Source organism: Vanrija albida (genome assembly GCF_041260175.1).
Source record: "Vanrija albida strain AlHP1 chromosome Unknown contig_4, whole genome shotgun sequence".
Lineage (NCBI taxonomy): Eukaryota > Fungi > Basidiomycota > Tremellomycetes > Trichosporonales > Trichosporonaceae > Vanrija > Vanrija albida.
The window spans coordinates 213,891-228,236 of NW_027191423.1; the positions used below are offsets into that span (position 1 = coordinate 213,891).

General features: G+C 62.5%; 6 protein-coding genes across 6 annotated transcripts; 2 read left to right on the forward strand and 4 right to left on the reverse strand.

Moving 5' to 3' along the window:
* Positions 1-209: 209 nt before the first annotated feature.
* On the reverse strand, positions 210-1,832 carry Q8F55_004802 (uncharacterized protein; the record flags this gene model as incomplete). Its single annotated transcript, XM_069353307.1, has 4 exons — positions 210-1,246; positions 1,290-1,540; positions 1,575-1,639; positions 1,674-1,832. 4 exons carry the CDS (start codon positions 1,830-1,832, stop codon positions 210-212), a joined length of 1,512 nt encoding a protein of 503 aa, XP_069207949.1.
* Positions 1,833-2,472: 640 nt separating this feature from the next.
* On the forward strand, positions 2,473-3,609 carry Q8F55_004803 (uncharacterized protein; the record flags this gene model as incomplete). The annotated part of the gene is made up of 4 exons (XM_069353308.1): positions 2,473-2,745; positions 2,783-2,925; positions 2,972-3,455; positions 3,490-3,609. 4 exons carry the CDS (start codon positions 2,473-2,475, stop codon positions 3,607-3,609), a joined length of 1,020 nt encoding a protein of 339 aa, XP_069207950.1.
* Positions 3,610-3,987: 378 nt separating this feature from the next.
* Q8F55_004804 (uncharacterized protein) lies at positions 3,988-5,552 on the reverse strand (the record flags this gene model as incomplete). Its single annotated transcript, XM_069353309.1, has 4 exons — positions 3,988-4,066; positions 4,105-5,198; positions 5,237-5,312; positions 5,359-5,552. The coding sequence occupies 4 exons, from the start codon at positions 5,550-5,552 to the stop codon at positions 3,988-3,990; spliced, it is 1,443 nt and encodes a 480-aa protein (XP_069207951.1).
* Positions 5,553-6,204: 652 nt separating this feature from the next.
* On the forward strand, positions 6,205-8,048 carry Q8F55_004805 (uncharacterized protein; the record flags this gene model as incomplete). Its single annotated transcript, XM_069353310.1, has 5 exons — positions 6,205-6,270; positions 6,314-6,990; positions 7,028-7,230; positions 7,266-7,446; positions 7,484-8,048. 5 exons carry the CDS (start codon positions 6,205-6,207, stop codon positions 8,046-8,048), a joined length of 1,692 nt encoding a protein of 563 aa, XP_069207952.1.
* Positions 8,049-8,618: 570 nt separating this feature from the next.
* On the reverse strand, positions 8,619-9,922 carry Q8F55_004806 (uncharacterized protein; the record flags this gene model as incomplete). The annotated part of the gene is made up of 2 exons (XM_069353311.1): positions 8,619-9,524; positions 9,578-9,922. 2 exons carry the CDS (start codon positions 9,920-9,922, stop codon positions 8,619-8,621), a joined length of 1,251 nt encoding a protein of 416 aa, XP_069207953.1.
* Positions 9,923-10,749: 827 nt separating this feature from the next.
* On the reverse strand, positions 10,750-13,318 carry Q8F55_004807 (uncharacterized protein; the record flags this gene model as incomplete). The annotated part of the gene is made up of 5 exons (XM_069353312.1): positions 10,750-11,289; positions 11,332-12,246; positions 12,294-12,686; positions 12,720-12,881; positions 12,917-13,318. 5 exons carry the CDS (start codon positions 13,316-13,318, stop codon positions 10,750-10,752), a joined length of 2,412 nt encoding a protein of 803 aa, XP_069207954.1.
* Between the last annotated feature and the right edge of the window lie 1,028 nt (positions 13,319-14,346).

Below are 14,346 nucleotides of genomic sequence, written 5' to 3' on the forward strand. Positions count from 1 at the left end.
CGAGAGGGACCCGAGGTAGCTCCTCTTCGGACGTGAACGCGTCGTGGCCAATGATGACAGGCCTACGGCTCGCTATTGGCGAGGATGAGGGACAATGGGCGGGTGAAACAGCGAGACGCGGACTTTAAACAGCGAGGCAGAGGAGAGCGGTGGACAACCTTGCCAGTGACACAACAGCCAAGCCACCGAACTACCCTCAATGCATGCTACTACGCTCTGACCTTTGAGTCGTGCCCGAACTCTTCGTCTGCCTCAGCAGCCTTACGATCGCCCTCATACCCGATCTCCTCGGCCTCGCCGCCAAAGCCATGCTCCTCCAGCTCGGGGTGGCGCCGCACCCACCACCAAATAGCAAAAAGGTTGAGGATGCCGCCGGCCGCGAACGCCGTGGCGAGCGGAAAGCCGATGGGGTAGCGCGGCGAGTCGGCAACCCTCCATGCGCGAAGCGGGATCGTCGCGTGTCCGACGTAAGTCAGCGTGACCACCACGCCGATGAGCAGTGCCCTCGACTCGGGCTCGCGCTTGAGGATCTCGGCGAGCCACGCGATCAGCGCGTACCCCCACGCTGCGGTCGTGAAGGTGATGTAGTAGAAGGTCATGATTGCCGGCGTCGAGCTGGGCCACGCCGAGAGCACCGAGCACGCCACGAGCTGGATCGTCGCGGCCAGCACACTGATCTGCAGGCGCCATCGGAACCTGTCGCTGATGGCATTGAGGCCGATATTGAACACGATGCTGAGGGCGTACCCGCCGAGCGGGAGCAGGTTGACCTTGTAGGTCGAGTAGAGCTTGGACCCGTCGGCACGGGTCAGGCCCTTGAGATACAGCAGGAAGTACGAGTTGGCGCGCTGGCTCCACGCGAACTGGAGGTAGGCGGTCGTGAAGAGCCAGCTGAGGGGCGAGCGGGCCGTCGCCTTGATCCGCGTCCACAGGTACGACTTGGACACGAGCTTGGCGGGGGCAATGTTCTTGGCCGCGATGCGGTCGTACGCCAGCTTGCGTTCATCGGGCGTGAGCCACAGTGCACGCGTGTTGGAGGGGGAGTCGGGCACGATGAGCAGACCCAGTGCTCCCCAGAACATCGTAATCAAGCCGGATACAATGAACAGCCACTGCCAGCCTGCGAGGCCGGCCGCGCCGTTGAGGTTTTTGTACAGTGCCGCCTGGAGGATGCCGAGGAACATGGACCCCGCGACGCCGGAGACACCAAAGATTGCCACACGCTTACCGAGCTCTGCAGGCTTGTCTGGGCGTGTCAGTCCCGCTACTCAACGTTCCCGCATACTCACACCAGTTGAAGATCAAGGCGACCAGGCCGGGCCACGACGTGCTCTCAAACATGCCGAGGAAGAAGCGGAGCGCGTAGATGGTCTTGGCGTTCTTGCTTGCGTACGTCGCGAGGGTCAGCGCGCCCCAGATGATTTCGCAGATGGGCAGGAATAGCGAGCTGCGGATCTTGGTCTGAATGAGCTGGCTCGGGATGATGCACAGCGCATATCCGATACTGAAGTAGGTCGTGAACTCGACAAGTTGGTTGCCACTGTGTGTGAGTAACGCCACGGCCAGCAACGTACTCTAGGTGCAGCGCCTCCTTCATGCCCGACACATATGCTTGAGTTGTCGCGGACTGGTCCATGTCCTGGCCATCAGCGTGGAGACGAACCACTGCTCACCTTTGTCAGTCCAGCCACGAAAGCCCAGGAGAGCAGCAGCAGGTCGAGCTTGAGCACAAGCGCGCGCTCACGAGTACGGTGCCGCGTGGGCAGCCACCGAACGAGCAACGAGTCGGAGGGCTCCTGGCCTGGCTTGTACGTGTCCACTTGTTCTGACATGGTGGGGTGAGGGGGTCGGTTGGTGCGGCCATACCTCCCACCTCGATGCCTGATATACCGATATCATGGCACTCACTGTTCGAGCACACCTCGCACTATGGTCAGACCAAGACGCACCTGCATGCACTACCCCTGCTCTCTGGCACGGTTATGGCGCCATTACCGCCGGATATCACTGATACCTCGACATCTTACCGGCGAATGGTGCGACGCACGGGGTCGAGCGCTGCCGTCGTCGCACCGACCAGCGACCATGGCGGACTTGGCACAGGATCATCGGGCCAAGACCGGCCGGGCCGGGCGGCACGGCGCAGCATATCGCGTCGGCGACTGCCGACGAGCCGCTCCTCGCCATGAGCTGCGATGGTGCGATTCTCCGTTTGGGTACCAAGCGGTCGCGGGCAGTCGCCGACGAATCATCAGCTGCTCGGCGACGATTTCGCCACTCGTCGTGACTTTCGGGAGTGTCCACGGCCGCGCCAAGCACCTTCGCCGAGGCTTCGGAGTCCTCCAGTCCCCAAAGGTAATGGTGCCATCGAGCACCATACGCCAAAGGCACAGAGTCGAGTCGAGTGCATATCAGTTCGGGTGCAGAGGGACTCGACGTCGCCCCAGCTGCAGCCTCGATTACCTTTCCACCATGCCCATCCGCACCGAGCCGCTGTACCCGGCGTATCTGCCAGTGCGACCCGACGGACCCACTGTCCCCATCGACCTGCCGCTGTTCGCGGCCGACGAGCGCGGGCGACACGCTGACCCCACGCTTCCCGAGCTCGACAATGGCAGCACCAAGCTCCAGGCCATCACACCTCGCATCGGCACTGAGGTGTCTGGCGTCCAACTAAGCCAGCTGACCCCAGCCGGCCTCGACCAAGTGGCGCTGCTCGCTGCCGAGCGGGGAGTGGTCGTCTTCGTGAGTCCCAGCCGCGCCCACGCTCACCCCATCGCAGCGCGATCAAGATTTCGCGGACATCGGGCCCGATAAGCAGCGCGAGCTCGTCTCGCACTTTGGCCCCCTGCACAAGCACCCGACGATGGGATACCCGGAGGGCACTGGGCCCGAGTTCCACGTCGTGTACGCCGACGACAGGGTGTGAGTACCGCCGCGGAAGCGCAGTCCCCGGATCTGACATGCGAAGCGGCACCCTTCGGGACCTGCTGGGTCCACACACGGCGTATGACTTCTGGCATATTGACCAGACGTTCACGCAGAACGTCCCGTCGACCACGTTCTTCTGGGTGCTCGAGTCGCCGGCCTCGGGCGGGGGCGATACGGCCTTCACATCGCTCACGGCAGCGTACCAGGCCCTGTCGCCGGCCTACCGCGCCACGTTGACTGACCTCGAGATCGAGCACACGTCCGCGTCAAAGGGCGAGGTCGCGCGCGTTGGCACCGAGCGCGCGCTCAAGGAGGCCGTGAATGCGACGCACCCGCTGGTCATCGCACACCCCGTGACCCGGAAACCGGCGCTCTTCGTCAACCCCGCCATGGGGCGGACGGTCAAGGGCTTCAAGCCAGAGGAGAGTGACCACGTCCTCGGCTTCCTGCACAACCACATCAAGAGCCTCGATTTCAGTTGCCGCGTCCGCTGGGCGCCGGGCACGGTCGTCATATGGGACCAGGTGGGTGAGCGGGGAGAGGGGAGCTGACGAGCAGCGCACTGCGGCCCACACCGCCATTCCCGACTTTGAGGATGGGGCACGAAGGCACATGGTACGAATGATTCCTTATGGAGCCAAGCCCACGTTTGCGAAGGACGAACCCGCGACCCCGTGAGAAGTCACAATAAAGTGTTCAAGTTGTCGTATCGGTGCATCTTCTTTCTCTTTGCTACGTTCACTCATCGCCATTCTCTGTCGCAATTAGAAACGCAGTAGAATAACCTCCCCTCGCGTGTGTCAGTTATCATGTCAGTGTGCCACGTCTGTCAGAATTACGGAAGGTGTGTGACATGCAACACAGACATCGCAGTTTCGCCCGATGATGGTTGCTTGCAAAGCTGGCGGATAAAGTGGCACGCGTTTGCGTTCGCTTCAGGACGAAGGCGAGTGGGTACATGCCCATATATCCTGCAGCCCGCACATGTGTGCATCGATATGTAACCAGAATGTGAATCAATCCAGAAAAAAACCTCAGAGTCCGAGCACCTTGCTCCTACTTCTTCTCCTCCGATTCGATCGACGCCGACTCGCCCAGCGCATCTTCGACTGTCTTTGACTGAGCCTTTCCGCGTCTGGTGGGGTTAGTGTCTGTGATGACCAATTCACTCACGTCTTGCGCTCGTAGATGCCAATGCCCGTGATGATGAGGATGCCCGCGATCCAGAAAGCCGTGCTGATCTGGTAACCCCACTTGTAGTGCGGAGCCTGCTTGGCGGGGTACATGGCGAAAGGCAAAGCGGCGTTAAACACATAGGCCAGCGTGTTGAGGATGGCCACGATGAGAATGCGCGCCTCGGCGTCGTCACCGACCAGTTCCGACACCCAGGTCAAGATGAGGGCCGAGCCGCCGATGGTCGAGAAGATGAGGAGGTGGGCCGCGAAGTGCAACCCAAACGAAACGTCCCACACAGTGAGCACGATTGCGCTGAACAACCCGATAACGCCAGTCAAGACGATCACAGGCCATCGCATGCCGAGATAGTCGGACAGCGCGGCGAATCCAATGGCAGTGACGATCTCGAGAGCGTAGCCGCCCGTGGGGATGAGGTTGATCTTGACGATCGAGTAGCGCTTGGTCGACTTGAGCCATAGGATGAGGAAGCCGATCGCCTGGCCGTTGATAACCCAGAAGGCATACGGCAAGGCGAAGCTGTACAGATGCCACGAGCCGAACACGCGCCTGAGCGTTGCCTTGCTGAGTCCCTTGGCCGGTGCGCGGCCGACACGGGCCATGCGGATCTTGGCGTACTCAATGTCCTCAGCTGTCAGCCAGCGGGCGCGCGAGTTGTGCGGCGAGTCGGGGATGCACCAGAAGGCAAAGAGCCCGACCGGTATCGTGATAGCTCCGTTGACGACGAATCCCCACTTCCATCCAGCGAGGCCGTGTGCGCCGTTGAGGCCAGCAAACACCGCAGCCTGGAGGTATCCTGCCCACATGGCGCCGAGGGCGGACGCCGACTGGAGGATGGCGACGCGCTTGCCGAGCTCTCGCGGCGTGTACCACGACGCAAGAACGGCAATGAGGCCGGGGTAGGACGACGCCTCGAACAGGCCGATGAGGAAGCGCATAGCGTAGATGGTGTTGACGTGCTTTGCGGCGGCCATGGCCAGGACGAAGACGCCCCAGATCATCTCGACCGTACCCAGGAAGTAGGAGGGGCGGATGTAGGTCAGGAGGAGCTGGGTGGGGATGGTGCCGAGGATCTGGGGAAGGTCAGGGAGGTCGTTGGTTGCTCGCTCACGTAGCCGATGGAGAAGATGGTCCCCATCCAGGTGAGCTCGTTGCCATAGAGGTTGAGGTCCTCCTTCATGCCAGAGCTGGGGAGGTCAGCTCGTACAAGTCACGTGTCTCCAGCAATCTCACCTGTAGGCATAGGTGTAGTTGGACTGGTCGAGGAACTTCAGCGTGTACGACAGCACGGTGTAGGTCATGAGGATGGCGTCAAGGCGGAACCTCAACCGCCTGTCGCGCGCCTTGTCCTCGGGTATCGAGGTGTAGTCAATCTCCTCCTGGGCGGCGAGGACTGGCGCCTGGCGCTCCTCAAGCGAATCAGACATGGCGGATTGGTGGGGGCTGAGTGTCACCGTGGGCTCATCCTGGGGTTAATGTAGTCGTCAACTTCGGGTCAGTTGACAAGAGCATTGCTGCAGACATGTCCTCGGTGTTGTTGACGAGGAAAAAAGTCGAGAGATGGTGACATTGCGCGCGTCCCGAAAGTTATAAACACTGAACCCTGGATGGCGACATCAGCAATTTCTCCTTTGCACTCCTCCCCTCGTCGCTGTCCTCGCTTGCTCGGGCCAGCTGCCAACGCATAGCCCGGTCAATGACCACCTCGGGATGAGGTGGCGGTGTCCCTCCCCCTCGCAATGGCTCACGGTCGCGCCATCTGAACTTCGGGGCCGGCTCGCCGTGGAGACGCGACTTCGGGACGGACAACCTCCACCACTTTGACCCAGCTCGCAATCCCCGCCGCGGAGCAGCACTGATGGCAGCATGATGGCGTCTGCTTCGGGAGGTCGTCGATTACTCAGCGAGATCTAACTCGACACAGCGCGAGAGCAAGGCCAGCGGAGCGTTCGGGCCGCCTGTCTCCCGGGAACATGGCGACAGATAGCGAGGTCGTCGCGCGACGAGCTCTCTCCCGAGAGCGCATCGCTTAAGGTGGCCTCGAGGACTCACTGTTCCTCTTCACCCATCTCACTCACCATGCCAGATGGTGCTCAGCCCCCAGCTGCCAAGTCGCACCCCCCGCTCACCGCCATCGTTAACAAGGTAAGTTGTTCCTCCTTGAACAGTGGCACAACTAACTCTTCAGGGTGGTCGCTGGGCGCACCGCGTCCTCATCGCGCTCGCCGAGTCAGACCTCGAGTACAGCATCACCGAGGTCGACCTGTCCCACAAGCCAGACTGGCTCCTCGAGGCGAACCCCACAGGCCAGGTCCCTGTGCTCGCTGTCGGCTCGCCGGCAGTGTACATCTCAGAGTCGGCCGACATTGTCGAGTACATCGCCACCCTCGCCCCCTCGCTGCAGGCACGCACGCCGCTCGAGCGCGCACGCTCAACAGCCTTCGTGCAGGCTACGCTGAGGGCCCTTGACCCCGACCTCCTCCCCGTCACCTCGCGAGCAGTGACGCCCGCCGAGCGCAAGGTGCACTTCCAGCGCCAGCTCGACGCCGTGCGCACGATTCAGGCACTGCTGCCTGCGGAGGGGCCGTTCTTCCTCGGGAGCAGGTTCACCGTCGCCGACATCCTCGTAGCACCATTCATCGGCCGCCTGGATGCGTACGGCCGCCACGGAATCGCCCCCGCCGGCGGGCTGACCGTCGCGGCCGTTGCTAGCGGCGACGAGTTCCGCCGCTTCAGGACGTACCTCGACGCCATCACCGCACGGGCCAGCTGGAAGGCGACTTGGGACGAGGGATACTCGATCGAGCGGCTCAAGGCCAAGATTGACGCCTCGGTGCTGAGCCAGTCGTCCTCGGCGCCAAAGTAGTGGGTACCCGTGGTTCGATAGAAGCTCACCCGCCAGCCCCCGCTTCCTCCCCGAGCCACTGGACCCCGACGAGGTCTTCCCCGAGCCGGTGCCATTCGAGCACGTCGACCGGGGACTGTCGGCCGACCCCGCCCTGCCCTTCCTCCTCGATCCCTGCGTCAAGCGCACCGAGCTCACACCGGTCATCGGCACCGAGATCAGTGGTATCCAGCTGAGCACGCTCGACTCTGCTCAGCGAGGTGAGCTTGGTGTCCCATGTTGAATCTGACCCCAGACCAACTTGCCCTGTTCGTCGCTCAACGCGGCGTCGTCGTCTTCCGCGACCAGGACTTTGCCGACCTCGAGGCGGAGCAGCAGCTCGAGTTTGTGCGCTACCACGGCCCACACTATCTGCACCCCGCAGACAGGCACCCCAAGGGCCTGCCGGAGTACTACTCGATCTTCCAGGATGCGCAGTGGGTTCCTCTTTGTCCATTTCTTCTGACCCGCCAGCGACTCATCAATCAAGCGTGCGGTCAACGTCATCGACAACAAGCTCAGCTCGGTGACATGGCACACGGACGGCTCGTCCGAGCTCCAGCCTCCCGGCCTCACGCTCCTCTTCATGCTCGAGACGCCGCGCAACGGCGGCGGCGACACGCTTTTCACATCCACGACCGAGGCGTACGAGCGCCTGTCGCCCGAGTTCCAGAAGCGCCTGGACGGGCTGCAGGCCGAGCACTTCCTGCAGTACTCGCCCAGCCGGCGCACGCCACCGCGCAACGTCCACCCCGTGGTGCGCACCCACCCCGTGACGCGCAAGAAGATCCTGTTCGTCAACGAGGTCAACACGACCAAGATTGTCGGCTACAGGAAGGAGGAGAGCGACAACCTCATCCAGTTCTTGACGGGGCACATTGCACGCGCGCAGGACATTGCCTGCCGTGTACGCTGGGAGCCCAACACGGTCATCGTGTGGGACAACCGCTCGACCCAGCACACGGCGACGACAAACTTCCCGTCGGACCAGAGACGCCATCTGTGCCGCATCACGAGTGTTGCTGAGCGGCCGTTCTAGGGATGTATGTGCTATCCATAGGCCGTGATGCGACGAACATGACGCACAAGTGGTGTAGCACAATTTGGCCTGCAGTTTTGGGGGCCCCAAAACACACACAAACACACACAGCCACGAGTGAACCTGCGACAACTTCGGTGTCACCACTCAACGCAACGCATGCATGTACCAAAAGAGAGGGCCTCGCTTCCCCCGTCCTCCCCGCTTGGATGGGGAGGGCCACCCGAATGGCCTCCACTCCCGCCGTCAAGTGCCCAGAGGGTTATCCTGCTGGGCGGCCACCCACGCCGTGTGGGTGCAACCATGTCTGACGGTCAGGTCGATGAGTTTTGGCCGATACCGGGGGTCGAACGCTGCATCTCCTGGTATTGCCCAGGGCAAGTGGGGTGCTATTCCCACTTGGCAAGCGCTCGACACAGAGGCGCGAGGTGTGCCAGGCTGGTGCGCCGGTGCCCTATGTGGGCATCTGAGACAAGTCAGTCGCGTGGGCACGTGGCCGGCCTGGCGGAGATTGCGCGGAGATGTCACAAGCCCAAGAAATCCATATGATACTACAACCCTACGAGACCACTACGGGGGGAGCTCGTAGCCTGAGCGGATGTACGCCTCGCCAGTCCAGGCGGGCGAGAGCCATCCCTCGATGTTGAGGGCTTCGCCGCGCGACTTGGACTTGGGGTCGTGGTAGGCGGGCGCCGCGAGCGAGAGGACGCGCGTGCCGTGGCGCTCCTCCTCCCAGTCGCGGACGGGCGCGTGCACCGTGTTGCGCTGGTCCCAAATGGCGCTGGCTCCGGGGGTCCACTTCCAGCGCACCTGGATCTCAGGGCTGCCCTGGAGCACGTCGATGAGGTACTTGAGCAGGTGGTCCGACTCGTTCTTGTCCCAGTCCTCGAAGCCGACGAGGCCACGGTCAGAGAGGTACAGGCTCTTCCAGCCCGTGACGGGGTGGGTGCGGACGAGGGGCGCGTGGACAAACTTGGGGATGGTGCGGCCGTTCTCGTCCTTCTCACTGCCGAGCGTGTAGATGCCGGTGATGCCGTCGACGACCTTCTTGAGGCCGGGCGACAGGATGTCGTACGCCGCGTAGCCCGACGCCCAGAGCGTGTCACCCGAGTCGTCGGGCACGTGGTCCTGGTGCAGGTGCGTGTACCCGGCCTGGATGTAGCGTCCGAGTCCGTCGACGTGCCACCCGTGGCCGCGGTAGCCGTCGTACTCGGGCCACGGGAGGCGGAACGAGCGCTTGTACGTGCGCGCCGTCTCCCAGATGATGTTGACGCCGCCGTTGGTGCCGGGCACGGACGCGATCGTGCTGCTGTTGGCGACGGCCCCGTCACCGAGGTACTCGCCGAGCTCGAGCTGGGCCTGGGGCGAGATGTCCTGGTCGCGGAAGAAGACGACGCCGCGCTCGGCGACGAGGAGGGCCAGCTCGTCCTTCTGCTGGTCGTTGAGATCCTTGAGCTGGATGCCGACGAGCTCAGTCTGGGGGGGTCAGCGGCTGCCAAGCATGTCATCGTTTCATCCACGCCACTCACGCCAATGTGCTTGGTCAGCTGGTTGACGCTCTTGGCAGCGCCGAACAGCGCCTTCTTCTCCCGGTCGGCCTTGAGGCCGGGGTCGGCGTACGGGCGCCCGTCGCGGGGGTTGGCCGCGCGCTTCTGCGCCTCGTGGTACTCGGGGGTGTCGGGCTCAAGGTAGAAAGGGTAGCCCTGGGACAGGTCGACGCCGTACTTGTGGTAGCGGCGGAGGGTGGAGGGGGGCGGGGCGTCAAAGCCGAAGCCGATCGACGACTTCTTGCCGATGTTGGCGGAGAGGACCTTCTCCGTGAGAGCGGCGAGCTCGGCCTCGAGCTGGGCGTCGGGGATTGCGATGGGGGCCATTGTTGTGTGTGGGTCTGGGGTTGTTCAGAGCTCGACGCGGCCTAGATATATGTGTGTGAGCTGGCTACTGCTGTGCGAGTTAGTTCGATGGCGTGCGGTGTCGGCCACTACTTGCCGTGTCGGAGATGGCTAACTCGTCCCGGCAGCCGGGGGTCGGCCCGGGTCGTAGTCGCCATGCAAGCAGAGCTCGATTCGAAGTGCATGCACGCTGGGTCAGCATGACGCGTTCGTCAGCATCGTCGGTATCGCCGCTTGTCGGTATCGGCTTGTTCCACGGCTCGAGCCGTCCAAGCAAACGATTGATAGCTGTCACCTCATCGATGTTGTGATAACGGCAAGAATGGCGGAATTCGAAGCCGGCCACCCCCGACGCCACATGGCAACAGCCACCACCAGGCCACCAGGCCACCGGGCCACAAGTTCTATCTAATCTCCTGATCTCGTGGCCAACTATTCCGAATACTGGGCATGCCGTGCTCAGTGGTCGGCGCCGGGTCAGCGCGATACCTGTGCGCGATATCGTGATCAGTTGTGCTCGCCTTGAGACTCGCTGCGAGGATGAGGCTTCCGGCACCGGCGCCCCTGGCGAGCGCCGGCCCTCCTCTGCAAGGCATCGCACCAGGCAAGCCAAGCTACAGACATTCCTGCCGGAATAACATCTCTTGCTCTCTGCTCTGCATCAGGGCTGGATCCATGACTTGTGCATATCCACGACGCGGAGGAGGAACTCCACATTTTGACAACGACGAAACTCGCGGCTCCACCACCCTGAACCCTCACACCCTTGTGTTGGAACAAGGGCGATTGCTTGTCTCCACCCTCCGTCCCTAGAACTCGCCAGGCCCGCGGCCAAAGTGCGACCCCTTGGCGACCTTGAACGCCGGGGTGCCCTTCGCATCCATATTCTTCGTGCCGACAGTGTTGAGGGCCCAGTTGAGCTTGACGCCGTTGTAGGTGAGGCCAAAGAAGATGATGATGATGGCCAGCGCCACGCCCGTGTCCATGGCCGCTTGCAGCAGATAGTTGTACCGCTTCCACCAGGAGAAGTAGCGCTTGCGAATGACAAAGTTGAACAGGAAGCCGAGGATGAAGGTGAGCGAGTACATGGTCGTAGTGGCGGGTGGGATCCATCCGGCCGAGTTGAAGAGCAGCGGGATGTTGACCTTTGCGAGGAACGAGTTGGGCCAGCGCCTCCAGGCGAGCCACACGAGGATGGTGATGGCTGGACCGATGAGAAAGAACCAGTAGAGATGGCGGTACACCGACTGAGGACCGAAGAGACGAGCCGGGCCAATTACTCCCCAAATAATGGTCGAGTTGTAGCGAACGCGCGCGGATGGGCAGATGAAATGGCCTGCCTGGTTGGGCTGGGAGGATTAGGCTGGAACAAGTGAGCAAGGTCTACTTACACCGCAGAAGTCGTCAATGTGACCCAGCATCCAGCGGAGGACGCCAGTCTGTGACGCGGCAGCCAGGACGACCGAGTACGCCTGGGCGAAGAAGAGCGTCCGGGGAGGGACCTTCATGTACTGGCCCAGCTTCATGTCGGTAGAGAAGTCGAGAGCAACCTTGACGAGCTGGTTACCAAAACAGTCGATGTACAGGTTTGCAAGTGGCTTTCCGGGGAAGGCGTAGCCGGCGATGAGATCGGCAAAAATCTGGAAATACACGCGCGTGTTGGAGACGCCCTCGAGTAGGCCTTGGGGGATGATGAGGAGGAGACCAAACACCCAGCAGAGCAGGAACGCGTAGATTGGGAGGTCACTGGGCCAGTAGCGAACGAGGAAGATGCCAGCGCCGAGCATGACGACGTCGAGGACGAGGTACCACCAGTCGGGGACGTTGACGTACTTGTTCATCATCCGCTTGTGGACGTCCTCCGTCTCCCTGTCGTCGGAGCGGAGGCGCGAGATGATCTCCTTGCCGTTATAAAGGACGGTGTAGACAAAGACAGACGCCACGGCGGCGAAGGACAGGGCGTACGAGAGGGTGTACGACATGGACAGGTAGATGGGCGAGTACTCGTGGTATCCCGTCTCATTGAACCTGTTCGTGATGGGGTTGAGCACGCGCGAGACATTGTACGGGGCACCCGTGTTGTCAAAGATACCGGAGGACAGCATGGGCAGGTGGCCCGAGAACCACACGTCCTTGTAGTAAAGGATTGGGGCGATCACGAGGTAGAATAGAGCAATGTTGAAGAACCAGTTGGCGTTGATGTAGAACGGCGTGGAGAGGGGCGAGCCGACGTAGTTGAACATTGTCCAGTCGAGCGAGATGGGGAGGAGGCCGAGGCCAGTCTTTGTGCCGAAGATGGTGTTGATCTGGGGTGGGGTTAGCGAGGGGTCGGCAGTGCCACACTGCCACACACCTTCTGGTTGTTCGGAAAGATCCAAGTCAAGAAGGCAAAGCTGCTGAGAGACGTCGCAATGTACCCCGGGAACCAGAAGAGAATAAAGCTGAAGAGCACGAAGACGAGGAAGAACTTGTACCTGCTCAGGCCCCAGCCATGGACCTTGCCCTTGAAGTTGTTCTCCTCGTGCAGCGCGCGCATGAGGACCGCGGACGCGAGCGTCTTGGGCCAGATCATGTTTCCGGGGTACACGAGCCACCTGCGCGTCATCCCCGCGAGTCCGAAGCCGAGCCCAGTCGACGTAAGCAGCCAAAGGAAGCCCCACCCCGCAGACCACTTGAGCCCGAAGAACTTGGGCGACCACACGGTGACGAGCGACGAGCGGTAGAGGTTGAGCGTGACGGACACGCACTGGCGTCAGCCTTGCTTTTGCGGGCCACTCACACAGAGGATGACGGTGTGCTCCTTCTTGTTAAACTTGCCGGGGTTGAGGTCGAACGAGAGGCGCCCGAAGCCAATGCGCCAGTGCGGCACCCAGCGCTCCCACGCCTTGCCGATGGGAAAGACGAGCAGCTGCGCGACCTCGTAGTGGAGGTTGAGCGAGGGCTACAGTCAGCCGTCTGCCCTCCCTAACCCCTCACCCATCGCTGCCCGAAGAACGTGTTGGCACACCCGAAGAGAATGACGAAAATGTGCAGCAGGAACCACATGCGGAAGTGGTTTACGCGGTCGCTCTCGTCGTCCTCGAGCGACACACACGCCGCGACCTCGGGGAACGGGCTCTGGTCGCCAGAGTAGTCGAGCTTGTATGCGCCGTGGGGGGAGAACTCGACGCGCTCGTCGACGTCGGCGGGGAGCGGCGTGTCGTCCGAGTCGGTCGAGGGCGGGATGTTCTTTTCGCGGTCGTCGTCGAGGCCCTTGTCGTCGAGGTAGTCGTCGTCGGCCTTGGATTTCTCGTCGTAGCCGGCGTCGGCGGGCCGGGCGTTCGCGTCCGACGCCAGTAGCGTGGGCACGTACTCCTCCTCGATGTCGTGTCGGGCCATGGTGGTTGGGGGGGGCGTCCTCCCCTCCCGCCACGCTTTATCAGTCCTCCAGCGCTCCTCCAGCTCTCCAGCTATCCTTAAACTCTCCAGCTCTCCAGCGCTCCCCAACCTCGCATCCACCCCTCCCCGTCGGCCAAACCAAGTCCGAGTCCCACTCGCCAAACCCAAGACGCCGACGCCGACGGCGACAGCACACGCGCCCAACGCCCAAAAGCACGCCCAGCGCGCTCACCCCACTGCTGCAGGTCGCCACACCCCGTCATCAGTGCCACACCACTCGTCATGGTGGCTAAGCCAGCGTCATGGTGCCTGGGTGGTCCATGGCCGAGCGCTCGACCAACAGCCCGCTCTCTCGCTCCAGTACCCCGCCACTGCCGCCGGGCTTGGCACGCGCAGTAAATAGCGTCAATAGCCCAGTGCGGGGGTGGCGCTGGCCCAGGGAAGAGAGCGGACGCGCCGTCGGCCTTGGAGGAGCACGGTGGGCCAATCACCGACTGCCACTCCCGACGGCTCGGGCCGGACCGAGCCTGCTGTCCCGGCGCACCGCGCCATCGCCGCGTGCTGCGCGCGTGCTTGCGCCTTGTTGCGTGCGTGTGGTGCGGTGGTCGGCAATTCGGTGGGCGTGCTGATGAAGCCTGGGTACTTCCGCTGGAGTAGCATTGCCGAGTGTGGGCACGTTGCTGGCGGTCGTCCTCGTCGTCGTGAGGGAGAGTCGTGTCGGCGCTCACTTCATTACACAACGTCTCGCACTAGTCGTCCTGTTCGCATCGCGCTCGCCGTTCACCGTCTTGCACTTCCACTCTCTTTCCACCAGCGACCTCCTCCGTGTGTCGCGGCGCGGCAACGGCGGCAGCGGAGCACCGAGGGACATGAACGCCGCCCCCTTCGAGGCACATGAACGCCGCCCCCTCGGCGGGTCAACGGACCGCGTCGCCAGCGGGCCGCGGCTCGATAAACACAAACACCACTGACTCGCAGCGCATGTTCTGCTCAGTCTGGCATCCAGCGCCTCGTCGGAGCGCTGCTGA